Below are 18,068 nucleotides of genomic sequence, written 5' to 3' on the forward strand. Positions count from 1 at the left end.
TATTTTTAATTAAACGCTGACACCACTAGGAACAGTCAGGTTTTGTTTTCAATGTAAAACAAAGTGAATCACCTTTAATAAAAAATAATTATGCTGACTGAGAAAGATGTCATCAAGTTACACCCGTTATGCGAGGGTTGTCTTGTCAGGCCATTCACACTGGACTTCTACAGACTTCTATCACCGAGTCAGAGGCGTTCATTACATAAATGTTATTTGTATTTTAACATATGCGATCCGATTGGCCAAGAGGCCCGTTCGGAACTCATTATGTTAATGAGCCCCGCCCCCTACGCTCGCATCCGCCCCTCTCTGCGCTGACATCCTCAGAAGCCGTTGACGGCTCTAACAGTGACGGATCGAACCGCTGCAATATTATTTTATTTTTCCCTTTTCCTTTGTTTTGTGGAAAAAAAGAAAGGGGAGTACAAGTAAGCTTCCCTGCACACATCCGTCCTCAGCAATCCTCATCAGATCTCTTCAACACATAATCCCGTTTTGAGCTTCTGTTAGAGCTTGTGCTAACGGTAGCTAGTGCACGATTTTTGCTAATAACCCAACGATACAACCTCGAGACAAGTCGGGACAAGACCAGGTTAGTAGCTGTGTCTAATGACCACTTCAGTGCACTGAAGAGGTTTTATTACAGAGGTGTTTGTGATCGCAGTGTTGGGGTCTTGCTTTTCACCTGTCGGTGTCGGCTAACGTTAGCATGCTATCGACATAAGCTTATGTGTTTGTGTGTCACACACATCCTGATAAAGATATAACGTGTTGTTGTTTTTTTAATAAGACCCTGTGAGGTTTTCATTTAGACCGCTAGCCATTTTAGCAGGTCTTATGTTCACGATGAGTTGAAGTAACGTTAGTACGCCTAACCTTAGATTGAAGAAATATAGAAGACGTGCTTTGACTGAGACTGCATGTCAGACAAGTGCGTTGTTTTGGTTCAAATCAAATCTCCGGTTAACTTGTTCGCTTAATCATAATATCAAATCGCACTTGAACTCGGATTGCAGATGAAGTCAGTGTATTTAACTCGACACAGATCCCGATGCTAATGTGCTAAAAAACTCTGGCCTCACTTCACGGCGCCATTTTGTTTTGTTCTCGCCATCAAACCCGCAGCATCAATTATACACACCAGTTCTTCCCCCGTGTTATATTCGTCGCTTTCTCCGGTTTATCTAGTTTATGTTTAGATCAATGCAGCTGTTTTGAGATCTGTGTGGTTTTGCTGTTGTGTATATTATGAAGCGTATAGGTCTGCCCTCTCCTCCCAGCACGAAACATGGAGGCCGCGGCTACAAGAAGCGAGTGAACCAGTCAAAACAGACGATTTACCGGGCTTATATTATATCAACCGCACGTTTTATATCAGATATCAGGCTTTTCGTACGCTTAGATCAATTATCTAAGCATGTTTGGGTGAAGCTGCTCCGTGTCCTCACGACCAGTTGGGAAAGTGTGTAAAATGATCTCTACGCAGCTTCTGCTGCTTCATGTCGCGTAGAGATTATTTTTCAGGTTTATCCAAACTGACCGTCGCTGCTGCTCCTGATCTGCATCTGTCCCAATCACGGACACTGATGTGTGTGGGACACTGCGATGGATGTGATGAAGCAGGGCTCTTCACTCACGGATTGTGTTCACGTTGTTGCAGCTTTGTTTTTGAGCAGCTGTTTTACCTGTGCTTTTAAAAATTACCTTCAAATTTACGGCTGTTGCTGTAAAAGCTTACTATATATACATATGGATGTGTGTGTGTGTGTGTATATATATAAAATGGATAAGTTATGGATAATTTATCCATTTTATGGATAAATTGAAAAATCCCATTATAAAAACCTATGGATATGTGTTCAGCTGTATGCACACATTGCATAAACATAAAAATGAAGTATACTTTGGTGACACCATACATTTTTTTTTTTTTTTTTTACATTTGCAACGTTTTAGAATTTTAGGGACTGAATATAGCCTTAATTTACTGTAAAAACTGTATTTCAGTAACTTATTTAAGTGGTAACACTTTTAGTAGGAATGTCAGTTCTTGCTTTCTTATTTTTTAATAGGCCTGTTTTTTTACATTCAGAGTAAACGATTTTGTAAATTTGTGATAACCTACAGATGACAAGATTTAGGCAATTTCAGTTCATGCCATACTTGAGGATACATATGTGATTTTGCAAATGCTGTTCAGTGTTTGACACAATTCTATTCGTATGAATATCATAGCATGGTGAAGAAATGCAGCTTTTTGTTTTATCTGTGTTAGCTGGAGTTCATGGAATCTGTTTATTTTAAAATCAGTTAGAGATTTTCTGAATGTATTTGTGTTGAGTGGCCATTACAGGCTAGCCCTAAGGCAGCCCTGGTGTCGCTATAGATGCATCCCCTCGCAAGGCAGACACAGAGGAACAGCATTTATAATGCACCACCAGTCACCTATGCCTTTAAATAATTTTAACTTCATTAACAGATTTTGAGGAGTCTGACTTTATGAATCAGTGAGCAGTTGTCTGATGTACTGTACAGAAAGAAACACAATTTAGAGGAGAAAATTGATTTTGGGTACTGTTTGGTTGTAACTTGCTGCTTGTCTGATGGGTTTGTGCAGTTTTCTGTCTGGTCTGGCGTAAACTTGGGTCGTAACTTGACGTTTGAGCTTGGGGGAAAAAAAAAGTAGGTCGATTTGGTCAGTCGCACTTTTAAACACATTTTAGTTTTGCTATTGTTAATCTACAAATTCAAACTCTCATTACATAGAGCAGCTGCAAGCACATGAGGTTTTCATGGTGACAAGATAATAGTGTTGGGCCATATGGTCATTTTTCAAATTGTCATATCGTCAGCCCATGAGATCGACGATACACAATATTATCGTGCATGTGTGGAGCAAGAGAGAGACTCTTTGTTCTTGTCATAGCATAACTATTTGGTGTTTTGTGCAGGTGCGTGAGAGAGAGCCTATGGAATCACCAATAATCGAAAAAATATACTTTAAAACATACTGATAAACTAACGTTAAATATAAAAATACTGTATTTAAAACAGCTAGTTCATATATAGTCGGACACAACTCTCATATCGCTCATCCTATGACAAATCTGCCGCATCTGCGCACGGAAGTTATCAGTCTAAATGATCTGCAGAATCAGTCAACGGTGAAAATCAATAATAGATTTAATTTAAAGTCCAGCAGTTTAACACTAATACTGGGCATAAACGAACACGTTAAATATGAATTATTTAAAACAGGTAAGTTCATATATTTGGAATAAAGTTTAAATGAACTGCTGCATCAGTCATACAGCGCTCCGGACCGTGCGCCTCATGACGAGTCTGACGCACCGTCACAGAAACAAGAATGAGACGCGTTCTAACAAAACTGTGGCATTAAACTCAGTTAATGAGGGCTCGATTAAAATATTGCACATATAAAGGCCATTCAAATTACTTGTTAAAGTGCAATGAAATACCTTATATCTGACGATGTACATCTGTTTGTGGATGGAGACTTTGTAAAGGCCAAAACTATGTATTTTGCATGCATCACATTATAGTGCGCTGTGCATGAAAATAAGGCAGCAGAGCGAATTTATTATCCATAGTGGTTCTCATTAGTCCATCTACGTCATCACTACATAGCGTGTGTTATAAGTTAAGTGATCAGTCTTTAAGAGAAGGACTATGTGAGAACCACAATGGATGATAAGTTCGCTCTGCCGCCTTGTTATTATTTTTTTTTACTTTATTTGTAACGCCAAGAAAGAGTTAATCTCTCATGAATGAGAAGAGCGCATTGCCGTGTAGCAGCCATTAAACGTGTGGGACACCAACTCTTTTTATCTCTTTCATTTCATGGATTTAACGAGTTATCCGAGTCAAAGCGTTACAACTCCGCGACTACAGGCTCTAATCCTCCTGCGCTCGCTCGTGCGCACGGTATGTGTGTGTTTGTGTGAAATGCGGTGCTGAAGTAAAATAGCTGGGTAGATTGATAGCCGAATTATAAGCCGCATAATAAAAATAAAAATAATAGTTATTATTATTATTATAATGTAATACATTAATAGGAAAATGAGCCTAATATCGTCTTGATTATCAACAGAGAGATCTGATTATGTCCATCTCAGACTATCGTCGATACGTGATACTATCGTCTATCGACACAACCCTACCAGATACATTACACATGAATTATGGCTGCGCTTCTATTTTGCTGCACTAGGTAATAGAAACTTTGAATATAATTCACAATAAACGTGTCAAAACGATTTCAATGGAGGCTTTTTGTTAAGAAAATTGAGGAGTGAATTACTCATCCACTCTTTTTAAAACACATTTGTTGGGCTTGATTCAAGTTACCGCACAGTGACAGGAGCACTCTTTCTATTTTCCGAATTGCTTGATCATTGCTTCACATTCATTAATAAGCGATTACACAGTTACTAGGGGTGTAACGGTACGTGTATTCGTACCGGACTGTTTCGGTACAGGGCTTTCGGTACGGTGCACGTGTGCACGAATGCAATATTTTGTGCTCGCAACATAAGTAAATTTTCGTGTTTCCAAACGAACATATTAAGTGGCGGAAGTCTCCACGTTCAGCGCAAATCCCGCTCTGCAACTGATTCTAAGGCCGGCGACACACTGGATGCGTGGCGCAAGCGTCTCATCTGCGTGGCATGTCTGTTTTTAATTCGGCTCCCATGTTGACAGGTTAGAGCTTGCAGACTGCCTGCGCGCGGAAAACGCGTGCATGCTAGAAATAGAACCGATGCCTATTTTTCAAAAGACACGCAAGCGTGTTGGAAGCGTTTCCAGGCAAAATAGAATAGGAAAATGTTTATATGTCATTTTGTACACAAATACATATTAATTCATGACACTTTGATGTTTGAAATCTATAGGTTGACATACATTCTGATGTAATTTAAAAAATAAATTAATAATTATCGATTTTCAAATATTGCACCTGTCAAACATAGTCTATTTTGCCGTCAATACTGTCGATGGTGTCCTTTATCAGTAGGCTTTATATTTATGCTCAACATGAAGTATAGATGTTGTTGTCATGAAGACAAGAGCCTGGTCTGTCGGCGGTCTCCCTCTATGTCACCTACGGTAGCTGCAGCGCGCCAGCGCAGTGTCAGGCATGATTCTGTTGAAGCATGCCTACAAGCTGGGATTGGTAATGCTGCACTGTAATCATAGTTATTTATTTATATTTTTCATTATATTTTATTATATGATATTGGTTTGAGACTGAGAGTATTTTATTTAGTGGAGAACCTTGCAGCAGTATTTTAGCCTATTTCTTATTCTATTTTTATTTTATATATATTTTATTAAAAAGTTTTTTTTTTTAAATAAATATATTTTTTAATAAACAACCTGCAGTTTAATGTTTGCATTTCTTTCCCTTACTGTACCGAAAATGAACCGAACCGTGACATTAAAACCGAGGTACGTACCGAACCGTGATTTTTGCATACCGTTACACCCCTAACAGTTACACACGGAAGCGTTTTAAAGCCGTGTCTATATAGTGGATCCATCTATGAGCAGTGTGTATCTGTGTAAGCCTTTGGTGAAGAGTGTGAAGCGATGATCATTGTAGCCAATCACAGACATATCTGTTGAGAATGAGAACACAATGGCCAATCAGGTGTTTTAGAATCCACACTATAGTGCGGGAAATGCTGGCAGTGTTTCCCACACATTGATTTACAGATAAATAGAATAGAAAATAGATTTCCCAAAAGGCCTTGAAGGCACGTTTCAAAATAAAAACATAGTGCAGGTGTTTTTTGTGAATGTATCTTTGAAAGGAACTGTTTTCAGAAAAGTTTAGATGTCATTTTCATTTAATCTTTCTTATAACACCCGATATAGTAGCGTGTATGAGCGGAGCGCTGCTTTGATTACAGCTGTTACCTGGGAAACCTCGATTTCTGCCGCTCCTAAAGCTCCTCCTGCTGGCAGATATTTAATTTGCATTTTTAATCAATCATTCCCGTCTGCTGTTTACATATAGTCTATATTTCCCCTGGGGAAAGATTGGAGCAGAGTAGATATAGAGTGTAAGTCTGTTGGAAACACTGGCTGGTATCGTTAAAATTTCAGTACCGACATTGGTACTTTTGACAACACTATAGAAATGACATGTTTGGAGTCTTGTGAATGGTATTTTCCAATATGGCCTGTTGCAGTATAACTGAAATGACACAAATACCCTTCCTTCATGCCTACAAATGGCTGTTCAGTTCAACATTCATTTTGATTCTGAAAACATGGGAACACTTGAAAGGGAACACCCTTTCGACTCATCACATTCTCCCTTTTCACTCTCTCTTTCTCTGTCAGTCTCAGGACTCACCATACTCAATGAGCGTACAGCGCAATGTCAGAGCGCTCTGGGCAAACGGCAAAGGGGAAGGATGGCAAAACCAAGTATGCGTCTCTCAACCTGTTTGATACCTACAAAGGAAAGAGCATTGAAGCACAGAAGCCTGTTGGTGAGTTTGCATCGACTAGAAGCTTATGTTTAAAGTAATGTCTGTAATCTGTTTGTATTTGTATCAACAGAAAAGCAAAATGGACCCTGTTAACTTTTCTAATGCAATTTCTTAATGTTCACAATTCTGAATGGTTTTGAACACTTGTTTAATATAAGTATAAGTTTTTATTTCGTTTTATTTTCCCCAAATTTTCTTTTCAAAAATTTTTGATTCCGTTTGAAATTTTTTCATAAAATTGTAATAATTAAAAAGCTTGTCTAAACAAATGAATTGATAAATAATTTAATGATTTATTTAAATGTTTACAAAAATAGTACCCTACGAAATGTTTTATGGATTCATGATTTAATATAAATGTATTATCAAAAACCGGTGGTAATCAAAAAGTCATAAAACACTAACAATTTAATATTTCTTTTAAAATTTAACTAAATAAAAATAAATAGTTATTTTTAAACATGTTTTGTTTAGTTCAGAGAGTTTTTTTAGTTAGATTTTTATCATCATTCAAGAAGCGCATTCTACTGTAAAATAGTAATGTAGTTCTGTCACAATTTCTTCAAGTTAAACAGAACTTTTATTTTTGATTCATTGTTGTGCAGACCTTTTGATTTTCTGTGTGAGAAAATATATAAAATATATATGACAACAGTTTTATCAGATTTAATAGTGAAATGCTTAAGTGAACTCTCAGAGCAGCTCTGGAGAAGTTCATGTCCTCATACAATGAGACGGCAGACGCTGAAAACACCATGAGCATCATGCATGCTTGAGTGTGTGTAGTAGATGAAACTCCACCACTAATTCATGTAGAAACGTGCAGTCTTTTTGCACTTTATTGTTTATGGACAATAGTCCATATCGCAATTTAATGAAGTACAGCCCTACTTTCGATTTACTCAACCAAAGTGTGTGAAATTCAGTCACATTCTGTGTTATACTGTAAATTCAATTTTTATGACTGAACGCTGTGATTCCATCCTTTTTTCTGCATTTTGGGAATCATATGGCTCTGGGTTTCCACTGCAAGAGACTTCTGTATTAGCAGGAGGTGATGGCTGCTGTGCTGATAGGACTGATGGAGTTCATCTGTCTTTGTCAAAACTGTGTGATACAGCTGTTGCATATTAAGACAAAGTTAATAAGACATATTAACAAAGTGTCTTCATTTTCATTGAATTTTAAGTTTCTTAAATCCCACTCTGGTTCCACCCTAGTGTTAGTTAAACCAATTCCAGTTTGGTCAGCATTGTTACAGGGCAGCTCACTGAGACATAGTTCTTGTGATCATCGTTTTTCCCTGCTTATTTTTCATTCTGTAGGTGAAATACCAACTCTAAGCAGCTGTCCCTGTTTTCCAAAATACAATTCTCCCAGCACTCCAGGCTGCTTTGCTCCAGGAAACAAATAGGAGACTGAAAGTGTGTTTTTCAGTTTCCGAAACTGTCAATGACTGCTCTGTGCAATGCTCAACCTATTTTGTATAGGCCAAGTCTGTCGTGACAGTGTTAAATTGGGATTATTGACCAAGTCAATTTCGAGTCAACCACTTAAAACAAATCTGCATAAGATAGTTTTAAAAGAGTTTTGTTCCTTTCACTGGCCATCCAAGCTTTCCTAAGCTGTAATGGATGAAGGAGTTTGATAGTGTTGCTCAAGCCCCAGTCTCTCCTGCTTAGTCTCAGGCTGCATCCCTCAAGACCGTATTGGGTTTCTGCGCTTGTTTATTTACTTCTCCTGTCACTATTCTACTTTCAGTTGCCCCTCGTCATGGCTTACAGTCTCTTGGTAAAGTTGCCTCTGCACGGCGCATGCCCCCCCCTGCCAACTTGCCTAGTTTGAAGGCAGAGAACAAAGGCAACGACCCCAACGTCTCGCTCGTTCCCAAAGACGGCACAGGATGGGCAAGCAAGCAGGAACAAGCAGACCCAAAGAGGTGAGGCATGTTCTCTATTCTGAAGGAGCTACAATGCATGATGATATTCTTTGTGTAATTCACTACACAATAAATATAAAACCCTTATTTGCCTCATCGCCATCAATATAACTGTCTACAGTGTGATAAAAAGCTCAACAATGCCATGATTATCTGACAATATGCTCTAATTGTGCACCGTTTTCACTATGGACCACCCAGATCCTTAAATTAGTTTATTTGTAGAGAAAAATCACTCTGGTTTTGATTGGACTGTAGAAAACTCAGGCAAAGGCATAATTATCTTTGGAAACCTTCCTCTCTCTTCTGTCTGTAAATACAGTCTGATTGGATACATGTCCATGCCTGCCATGTAATGTCTGTTGTTTTTGTTTTGATTTTTCCCTGTAGTACCGATGTATTGTCAGCAGCGCAGCCGGAGTCGCAGCAGCCTGTGGTCTCACAGACGTCTGCGCCGAGCATGCCGAGAACACCCCCAGCTCAAGAGGTGCCATCACACAAACATGAATTATCTCCAATGTTATGCATGTTTTTCAACAAGTCTGAACTAATTAAGCCCACATCTTACAGCTGTAGTTGTTCAATGACGAGACACATTCCAATGAACATATTTGTGATCAAGTCAATGATGTCAGGATTTTCAGCTTAAATTTATATTTAATTAATTTATTCATTCATTTTTGTTACCCTGGAATGTCGTTGGGTTCTTGACAAATTTGTATGTCTCTTAGGCCCCAACTCAAGCTCTAGCCGCAGGGCCAAAGTCCTGGGCTCCGGCCAGTGTTACACTTGGAGTACAAGGAGATGGTAAGATACAGTACCAAGAACATCCATGCAGATGACAACTCACTGTGTGTACAGTATTTGAAACTAAATTGTGAGCTTGGCAGGTTACAGTTTCAAAGTAGTAAAAAAAACATCTATATAAAGAATTGGTTTAATTATCTTAACTTTTTTTAAATTTTTTAAATCAGCAGTACATCATAAAAACAAATTAGGGTGATGAACTTGGTTGAATTACTAACATCATAACTACATTTCTTATTTAGGAACATTAAGAAATTTAAACTTATCGTTCTTAAAGTCCAAAATGTCAGTGGACACATGCTGTAAAACTATTGTTGTTAATCTTTGTTTCATCATGTTTACTTGGACATGAAAAGTGATGTTTGTAGTGAAGGATCTTCTTCATACATTAAGGATATTCAATTCCTTTTCTTTTCTTCACAGGTGGAAAGGGATCAAACCAACCATCGCCATTCTCTCGCGAGGAATTTCCCACCCTGCAGGCGGCTGGAGACCAGGACAAAGTTGGCAAAGAACAGGCCACTGCAGATCAGTGGTATGGGCCAGGACCAAGCCTCCGCCCCCAAAGTAAGCATGATAGCCCCTCTCTTCTTTCGTTTGCTGATGTGGTGATTTGTGTCTTTGAGCATGTGGTACTCATATCTGTTATCTTCTGGTGTTTCTGATTCATATTGGCTCACATATGTTCAGCAGTCTCTCGATAAATAATTTGTTGCTTTCTGTTCCAGACGTAACAAGTTGGCGGGATGGTGGGGGCCGGGCATTGGCACCCACCCTGGCTGGGGAGGTAGTTGCGGAGGGCGGTCCTGTGGGAGTCATGGTGATGGAGGGTGCTGCTGGGGCCCCTCCCATCCCACAGCAGAATGCATCTTCTCACGGGCCGCCTAGAACTTCCCCATCCAGTAACCCCGCACTTCCCCTCCCCCAGCCACCCATTGGCCCGCAGTTCCAGGCTTACAGAGGCATCATGCCTCCCTTCGTAAGTTTTGTAACATTTTGGCCCATCTGTAGAGAATGTATTAAATTTTGATTGATTTGTTCAATGCATTCATTCATTCTTTCTGGGTGGTTTTTCTGTAGATGTATCCACCATACCTGCCCTTCCCACCCCCTTATGGTCCACAGGGACCTTACCGGTACCCAGCCCCAAATGAGGCCCCTAGGTAAGAAAATTTATATGCCTTCAGTTGAGTAGAAATTCAACTACTAACATTTATTTCCACAGTCATCTAGTTGGCTTTTCTAACCTCCTTCTGACTACTACTTGCCAGGTTTTCTCGGTCACAGGGTGGAGTAGGGCCAGATGGGCGGCCCCCTGGAGGCCCCCGGGGTGAAGTGGTAAAACGCCCATCCATCCTCAAACAGGATGATCTGAAGGAGCTGGATGAGCTGGACCATGACGGAGATGAAGGCTGGGCTGGTAAGAGAAAACCTTACAATTACTCTGGCGCATTAAAATGGAATAATTGGGTAACTCTCTTATCAGGAAAATGGGTTTTTTTTTTTTTTTTGGTTGTTTACCAAATGACAGTAGCCAAATGTTTGTGAGAAAAAAAATTAACCCAGCATTTTTATTGTTCTTTCAATATTGGTATAGCAGTGCAACATATAACTACAGAATAATAACCTTTTCCTGTGGATTTGCTTGGTTTCTAGGAGCACAGGAGGAAATTGACTACTCCGCAAAATTGAAGTTCAGTGATGATGAAGGAGAGGATGATGGGGAAGAGGAACGGACTGAAAACAAGAATGGAACCCGGTAAGCATTTCCGAAATGCTTTCCCATTGGTTGATTAATTTAACTCTTTGCACACAGAAGTTCTTTTTGCATACTTTGTGTTTATGTTTTGTTGTAACAGGGAGTCAAGGGAGCAGCAGAGATCCCAAGATGGACCTGCACCTGTTTCACGTTCCCGGGCATCCGACAGTGGAGGGGATTCGCGCCAGACCCCTCCTTCCTCTGCTGAAGATGGCTCCACGTCCCCCTCCAGCAAGCCAGGCTGGGCCGAGGAAGGTGGAAACAGCCGGAGCAGTCAAGCAAATGCAGGATCTTATCAGGTATGTATCTCGTCTCCCCATCCAGGTGCAAGCCCCTTGGTACCACTGGCCTTTGCCAAATAATGTACAGTCATTGTGAGGACAGGAACATGCTTGTGGCATTTCCTGGATGACTCTCTGATTGATACATGTACCCCTATGCAGGGGCGTAGGCCTGGACTAAGTGGGCCAAGGGAGCAGCCCTCCCCCTTACCAGGTCCACTTCTTGGACAAGGGCCCTACTCCTACTACCACCAGGTACATGGGGAAAGGGTCCAAGTAATAGGACGGATACGACATGAAGCACTAGCAAAAGCATGTTAGTGATGATGGAGATGGTGGTTGTATTGGTGAACTTTAGTTAATAAACTGCCTTCTGTTAACAGGACCTGCCTTCGAACCAGTCACCAATCTCAGGCCCCATCCTAGCCCCCCAGAAGCCCAGTGTTGCCCAGGCACAGCAGCAGGCAGGGGAAATGCCTGGTGGGACGACCCCTCCTCCCTCCAACACCCTGCATCCCCAGCAACAGGGTGAGGATGAGGATGAGACATGGCGGCAACGGAGGAAACAGTCATCAACTGAGATCTCTGCTGCGGTAGAGCGTGCCCGTCGGCGGCGCGAAGAGGAGGAGCGGAGAATGCAGGAGGAGCGCCGTGCTGCCTGCGCAGAGAAACTGAAAAGACTTGATGAAAAACAGCAGCAGCAACAGACTATGAAACCCAGCACCCCCAGTGATGCTCCAACCAACAGCCCAAGTCCTTCCTTGTCTGCACCTGCTTCATCTCCTAATGTCAGTCAGCCACCATCACCCTCTGTGGACATTGAAGACCCTCTTCTATCATCCACTCAAGGAAGCGGAACAACTCTAGGGTTGAATATTAATAACCGACAGCGGGCTGGCAGCAACAGCAGCCATGACTCCAGCACTGGTTAGTTTTCCATAAATAGTTGTGTTCTTGGTTGAATGGACAACATATTTCTTCATCATTCAGACACTTGGTGGACTTTTCTTGGTCACTTTCTGGTAGAAGTTGATGAGCAGATTACAGAAATTGTTTTAAATAAGTTTAAATGTAATGTGTATGATCGTATGGTTTCCTCTTCATTCAGAATCTCAGCAGGCTCTGCAGCCTCAATCCACCCAGCATCCACAAATCCTGGATGTCCCAGTGCCTGGAGATGCCAAGGAGGAACCTGTGGTGCATATCCGCACTAGAGGTGGAGATGACACAGTGAAGGTGGTTGAAAATGTTGGTGGAACCGGACGGCAGGGAAGTGGTTCATCTGGGCAGGGCTTTTCCAAGTATCAAAAATCACTTCCTCCTCGTTTTCAGAGGCAACAGCAGGTTTGTTTTGTGTTGGATGTTTTGTCTCTAAATATGAAAAAAAGTTTTGGTTAAAGCAGTGATTTTCAACCAGACTCCTGGAGGACCCCCAGCACTGCACAGTTTGCATGTCTTTGTCTGACACACCCATTTCAAGTCTGTGAGTCTCTACTAATGAGCAGGTGGGCCTGAATCAGGTGTATTTGATAAAGGAGACATGCAAAATGTTTAGTGATGGTGATCCACCAGGAATGTGGTTGAGAACCACTACATTAAAGGGGGTCATCGGATGCCCATTTTCCACAAGTTGATATGATTCTTAATGAAAAGTCTGTGACATATTTCTCAATAGTAGTGTAAAAAATAAAATGTTTAACCTGTCAAAACCAAGCTCTTTTCAGAGCAAGCTATTTTGTAGCATTTTCCTTTAAATGTTAATGAGCTCTGCTGACCTCTCCCCTCTCTTCCGAGTCGCTCTCAGAGGGACTGTTTACTTTAGCCGCATTCATCGTGAAACTTGCTAATTAGCACATTATTAGGAAAGATGATTTGCAAAGATTATTAGAAAAAAAATCTACTCAGGATTCCTGGAGGAATAACATTAACAAACATATGACTGTATACTTGGGTACTTAGATAAAGTTTGATAAACATAAATCCTTTTTGTAAAAAATGTGATCTGTATCATTTGTGGACAGGAGCAACTTCTCAAACAGCAGCAGCAGTGGCAGCAGCAGCAGCAACATAACCAGGTTGCCCAAAGTCAGCTCCAGTCCCAGGCTCAGAATCAGCAGGGCCCCTCCCCTGGTGCCACACCACAGTCTGGGCCCAAACAACCAACCCTTTACACACCTGGCTCAATGGGACGTCCTCCGCCTCTGCCTATGAACTTTGATCCCCGCTGGATGATGATGCCCTACATGGATCCCCGAATGATGCAGGGACGTCCCCCACCCATGGACTACTACACTACCAGCATGCATCCTACTGGTTAATAAATAACTGAGATTAACTGTGAATATTAGTCCGACAGTCATGTTGTCCATAAATAATACAGGCTTTTATGTTTCAGGGATGATGAGTCGAGAGCGTTCTGACTCTGGTGGCTCTGGGTCAGATCAGTTTGATAGGCAGCAGCATGGTGGACCCCCTCATCCCCATCGTGGCACACCTCCAATGGATCCCAAACTGGCTTGGGGACCAGATGGTTTTCCAGGGGGTACTGAGGGTCGAGGTCTAAGCTCCCCTCTACGGCAGAAAGCTGTTGAGGAAGAGGAGGCTGGCAAAGGTCAAAGGTAACAAGAAGCTTTTGTAAAACTTTAAAGCAGTTTTTATTAAATATTCCAGATTTCTTTTATTTGTTTCAGAAGCATGACACATCTTTCTTTTTCTTTTTTTTGATGTTTCTAGAAGTGACACTCCTCCAGTACTTATGCGGGAGGGAGGCACAGCTCCCATTCAGCCTCCCAGCTCTCCATCTGGCTCATCCAACCAAACCCCACCACCTCTTGGGATTCATGTTGGGGGCCAGGGTGCTAGCCACCATGCCCATCATCAGCCTTTTATGGGTGGGCGAGGAGGTTTCGGTAACTACCCTGACAATGGATCCAGAATGGGCTCCCACCTGCAGCAAAGGGCCAGTAGTGGAGGGACATTACATGGTTTTGGCCATCAGGAGGGTAGTCAACAGAGCCAGATCTGGGGGACTCCTCATCCTCATTATGACCGTAATGGCCGTTCTGATCACTCGGCCTTGGAGACCAACTCTCATCTCCAACACCATGGTCCTCCCGCTCATGCCCCTCATTTCTCCCTTCATCCTCATAAGCAAGAGAATGGCAGAGAGCGAGAAAAAAGGGGGGAGCCAAAAAAGAGTGACCCTTCACCTCCACTCCATCAGCTGTCCCTTTCCCCTTCCTGTTCATCATCATCATCTTCCTCAGCTAGAGAAGATGGTAGTGGAAAACAGTCACTACATAATCAGGTACCACCACCGATTGAACATAATACTGGATCTGCTCATGCTTCAGGAAGGAAACAAGAGAAGATGGGAAATATGCAGCAGCACCAACACCCTAAATCAAACCCTCGCAGTCGGGAGCACAAAACTGAGACACACTGGGGCCCGAGGCCTGGTAGCAGTAGCGCAAGTGGGGGCCCAACTCATAACAGAAAGGCTCCAGGCTCTGGAATGAGTGGAAATACTGAAGAATCTGCAAATCAGGGGGCTGAGAACAAATCCTTTACTCACTCAGATGGCACCACAGTTAAGCGGGCAGGTCCTATTAAGAAACCAGTACTTAAAGAGATTAAAAGAGAGGGTGGTGAAGGAGGGGGAGAAAAGACTACTGGAGTCTCTGGTAAAGATAAAGAACTAGATGCTAGCCAGACTGCAACCAAACAAGAAACGGCCTCTGGGGCCCAAGCAGCTTCAGCACTCGGTGGGAAAGATGATGCAGTCTCATCAAATAAACCCAGAACTGGTGGAAAGGAGCGAGGTAACCCTGGGGGTACAGGTAAAGGATCCAAAAATGGAGAAAGCTCTATCCAGAATTCTGGCTCTTCAGCTTCCCAGTCCAGGAGGGAAAGAGAGCATTCTGCTGAAAGAGGAAGCACATTTTACCATGCATCTTCATCCAGAGGGAGCCGATCCAACCGTGGTCGAGGAGAATTCTACGGCCGAGGCCGAGGTTACAGGGGCACTTACACTGGTAGTGTAGGTGGCGGCAGCCGTGGGAAAGCAGGAGGCAGGAACAACAGGGATTATAGATCAGCTAACAACAGTGGCTACCACCATGCACCTTCTAATCAAGAATACAAGCGAGAGGCATCATCTGGCAGTGGTAGACATGGACATGGGGGCTCTCACCCGAATCCGGGGCGTGCTAGAAACCGAAGTGAGACTCGAAGTGAAGGCTCTGAATATGAAGAGGTGCCAAAGAGGAGGAGACAACGCGGATCTGAAACGGGCAGCGAGAGTGCTGGGAGTGACCTTGCTCACTCTGACAAGGAAGACCGCAAGCCAAACACCAAGACTGGTATCGGAGGAGAGAACCCTACAACAGGTTCTTCATCTTCTTCAGCTCCAATCAGAAACTCCCAGACAAGAGTGTTCACACCAAGGGGAGTGCCATCTAGACGTGGCAGAGGTGGTGGAGGTGGAGGTGCTGGAGGAGGTCTCCACAGAAGTGGAGGCAGTGCAGGAGTATCTGGTGGACACAGATCTGGACCTGGCTCTGCTTCTCATGGCTGGTCTGTAAAATCTGCAACTGTGCGAAAGCATCAGACATCCTCACAGCCATCCCTTCCTAAAGATACAGGCCGTGGAGCCAATAATGACAAGAAGAAAGCTGCGGACCAGAATCCGTCTCAGAGTCACAGTGCAAATCCCTCCGCACCTAATTCCTCTGTGCCTACAGCTGTCCAACAGGGCTCCACCGAGAATGGAAGTGCTGGAGCCCCACTGTCCTCAAGTAATGTTCCATCAAATTCCTCTGGCACTCCTATCCAGACTCTTCCTCTGTCTGCTCCTGACGGACGAAGTTTCCCTAACAGGGGATTTGAGCGTCCCCCTCGTCGCAGACGGCACGGACGATCTCAGCATCAGCAGGACAAACCTCCCAGATTCCGCAGACTTAAACAAGAGCGAGAGAATGCAGCCCGTATAAATGGAAGCAGTGGAATTATTGAAGTCGTAGCTGGACAACAGCAGCAGCCTTCTTCACCGTTGCAGAATTCCCTGCAAGAAACCAATAGCACTCCCAATGCACCTACCGCAGCTGTTGCAAATGCAAACCACAGTGTGTCTGCAACTTCTAACAATAATAAGAATAGCAGCAACCTTGGGGGTGGAAACCAAAATTTCAACAGCCACCACCACCATCACTACCAGGGCAACTCCCAGTCGCACCCTCAACACCATCACAACTATAACCCAGCTGGGGGTGCCAAATCTCCAGACGTCTCTAACCAGAACTCTGATCAGGCCAATGAGGAATGGGAAACCGCCTCCGAAAGCAGCGATTTCACAGAGTTTCGAGAAAGAGAGGGTGGAGGAGGTGGTAAACCCTATTCCTTCCACCATCACCATCACCACCATCCATCCGGAAGAGGTGGTGGTGGTGGCGAGAGAGAGATGACCGCTAAAGAATTGGCCACCAACAAGAGAAGCTTCTCCAGTCAGCGCCCTGGAATGGAGAGGCAGAACAGAAGGGTTAATGTCGGTGGTGGTGGTGGAGGAGGAGGAGGACGAGGCCCCAGGGGTCCACCTGGCGCTGGCGGGGCATTCGGTGGAACTGGCAATGGTGGGGGCAATCGTGGTGAGAGGCGTGGCAACTGGCCCTCTCCTAAGAATAGGAAGTGATGTTTTGGTTTTTTCAATTTTGGAAATTTTTCAAATGCATCCCTCTATCATTGCCCACTCTTTTCTGTAAAACATCTTCCCCCTTAACATGTTAATACTGTATTATCATAAAAGATTAGTTAAGACCATGAACACATTCTAGTTCTTTTGGTTTATAGCGTTTTGTCCCTTACTTGTAAATTCACTTTGTCCTTTCACACTCCCACAAATCCTGAGATTTTACATATTACACCCCATTTTAATGGAAATATTTCCTGACTAAAAATGCATTAGACCACATGGCCCATTTATGTTTGCATATAAAAGCATAAAATGACCAATCAACCTAACAAAGATGTGCTTAGTTTGTGTATGCTGGGCACGTTACATGTACTTGTGTAAGAACTGTGGCTTGAAGTATACAATGTACTTGTGTATTCACATCACATGTTGGATTTTGGAAATTGCTCTTTTAATGAGAACAAATTTATCATATTTGTTTTCCCCCTTCTTGTGTTATTTTTTCATTTTCAACCTCTTAAAGGTGAGGATATATATATTTTTTTTCTAATTCTTCTGAAAAGCAGATCATTAAAATGCATTTTTTTAAATAACCCTCTTAATTTTTGGTTCAAACTCACATACTACTGTGCCCACCAAGTATCACACCAATGCTCAGTCTTTTTTTTTTTTTTTTTAATATCACTGTAGTGCCCACTTTTCAGAATTATGTGGTGTATTTTTTTCTTTTCTTGTTAAGTTGTAGGCTCTCTCTGCTCATTGCTTTGGGTTTTCAAATAGTTTCATTAGCTGTTTTGGCCTCCGCATGGAATTGTAGTCTAATAGTGCACATTATACGTGTTTATATTATTAGATGGTGATCTTAATTGAAGGTCCTTCAGAAGTTTTCTAATGTTTTTTTCATAGTTTGTTTTTAGAGAACATCTGTTAAAAGATTTTTTGTCTTGCACGTATATTAAGCCAGTAAACTCCAAAAATCTCCTTTAGGATAAAAATTGTTCAATGTGCTTTTTTTTTTCTCCTCCAAATGAATAGCTATATATTGGGCATCTTATTTGACTAGGTGTCATAC

At 42.4% G+C, this 18,068-nt stretch overlaps 1 protein-coding gene across 3 annotated transcripts; it reads left to right on the forward strand.

The window, feature by feature from the left end:
- Window positions 1–290: 290 nt before the first annotated feature.
- Window positions 291–17,391, forward strand: LOC132104435 (protein PRRC2A-like). Of its 3 annotated transcripts, none has more exons than XM_059509908.1 (17): window positions 291–431; window positions 6,373–6,524; window positions 8,286–8,463; window positions 8,854–8,950; window positions 9,195–9,270; window positions 9,694–9,837; window positions 9,999–10,249; window positions 10,351–10,433; window positions 10,542–10,690; window positions 10,927–11,029; window positions 11,130–11,328; window positions 11,473–11,565; window positions 11,694–12,237; window positions 12,419–12,654; window positions 13,332–13,623; window positions 13,706–13,928; window positions 14,044–17,391. In XM_059509908.1, exons 2-17 carry the CDS (start codon window positions 6,410–6,412, stop codon window positions 16,994–16,996), a joined length of 5,736 nt encoding a protein of 1,911 aa, XP_059365891.1. In that variant the 5' UTR covers window positions 291–431; window positions 6,373–6,409; the 3' UTR covers window positions 16,997–17,391. The 3 variants fall into 3 exon arrangements, with proteins under 3 accessions (XP_059365891.1, XP_059365890.1, XP_059365892.1); XM_059509907.1 differs by having other exon boundaries at window positions 300–595; XM_059509909.1 differs by lacking the exon at window positions 11,473–11,565 and having other exon boundaries at window positions 301–595.
- The last annotated feature ends 677 nt before the right edge of the window (window positions 17,392–18,068 follow it).

Source organism: Carassius carassius, chromosome 25, assembly GCF_963082965.1.
Source record: "Carassius carassius chromosome 25, fCarCar2.1, whole genome shotgun sequence".
Lineage (NCBI taxonomy): Eukaryota > Metazoa > Chordata > Actinopteri > Cypriniformes > Cyprinidae > Carassius > Carassius carassius.

Excerpts from the sequence above, each read along its gene's own strand:
- LOC132104435 (XM_059509908.1), top strand. The coding sequence starts at position 6,410 with ATGTCAGAGCGCTCTGGGCAAACGGCAAAGGGGAAGGATGGCAAAACC. Across the intron at positions 9,838-9,998 it reads ACCAAGCCTCCGCCCCCAAA|ACGTAACAAGTTGGCGGGAT; the intron begins GTAAGCATGATA and ends TTTCTGTTCCAG. Across the intron at positions 11,329-11,472 it reads CAAATGCAGGATCTTATCAG|GGGCGTAGGCCTGGACTAAG; the intron begins GTATGTATCTCG and ends ACCCCTATGCAG.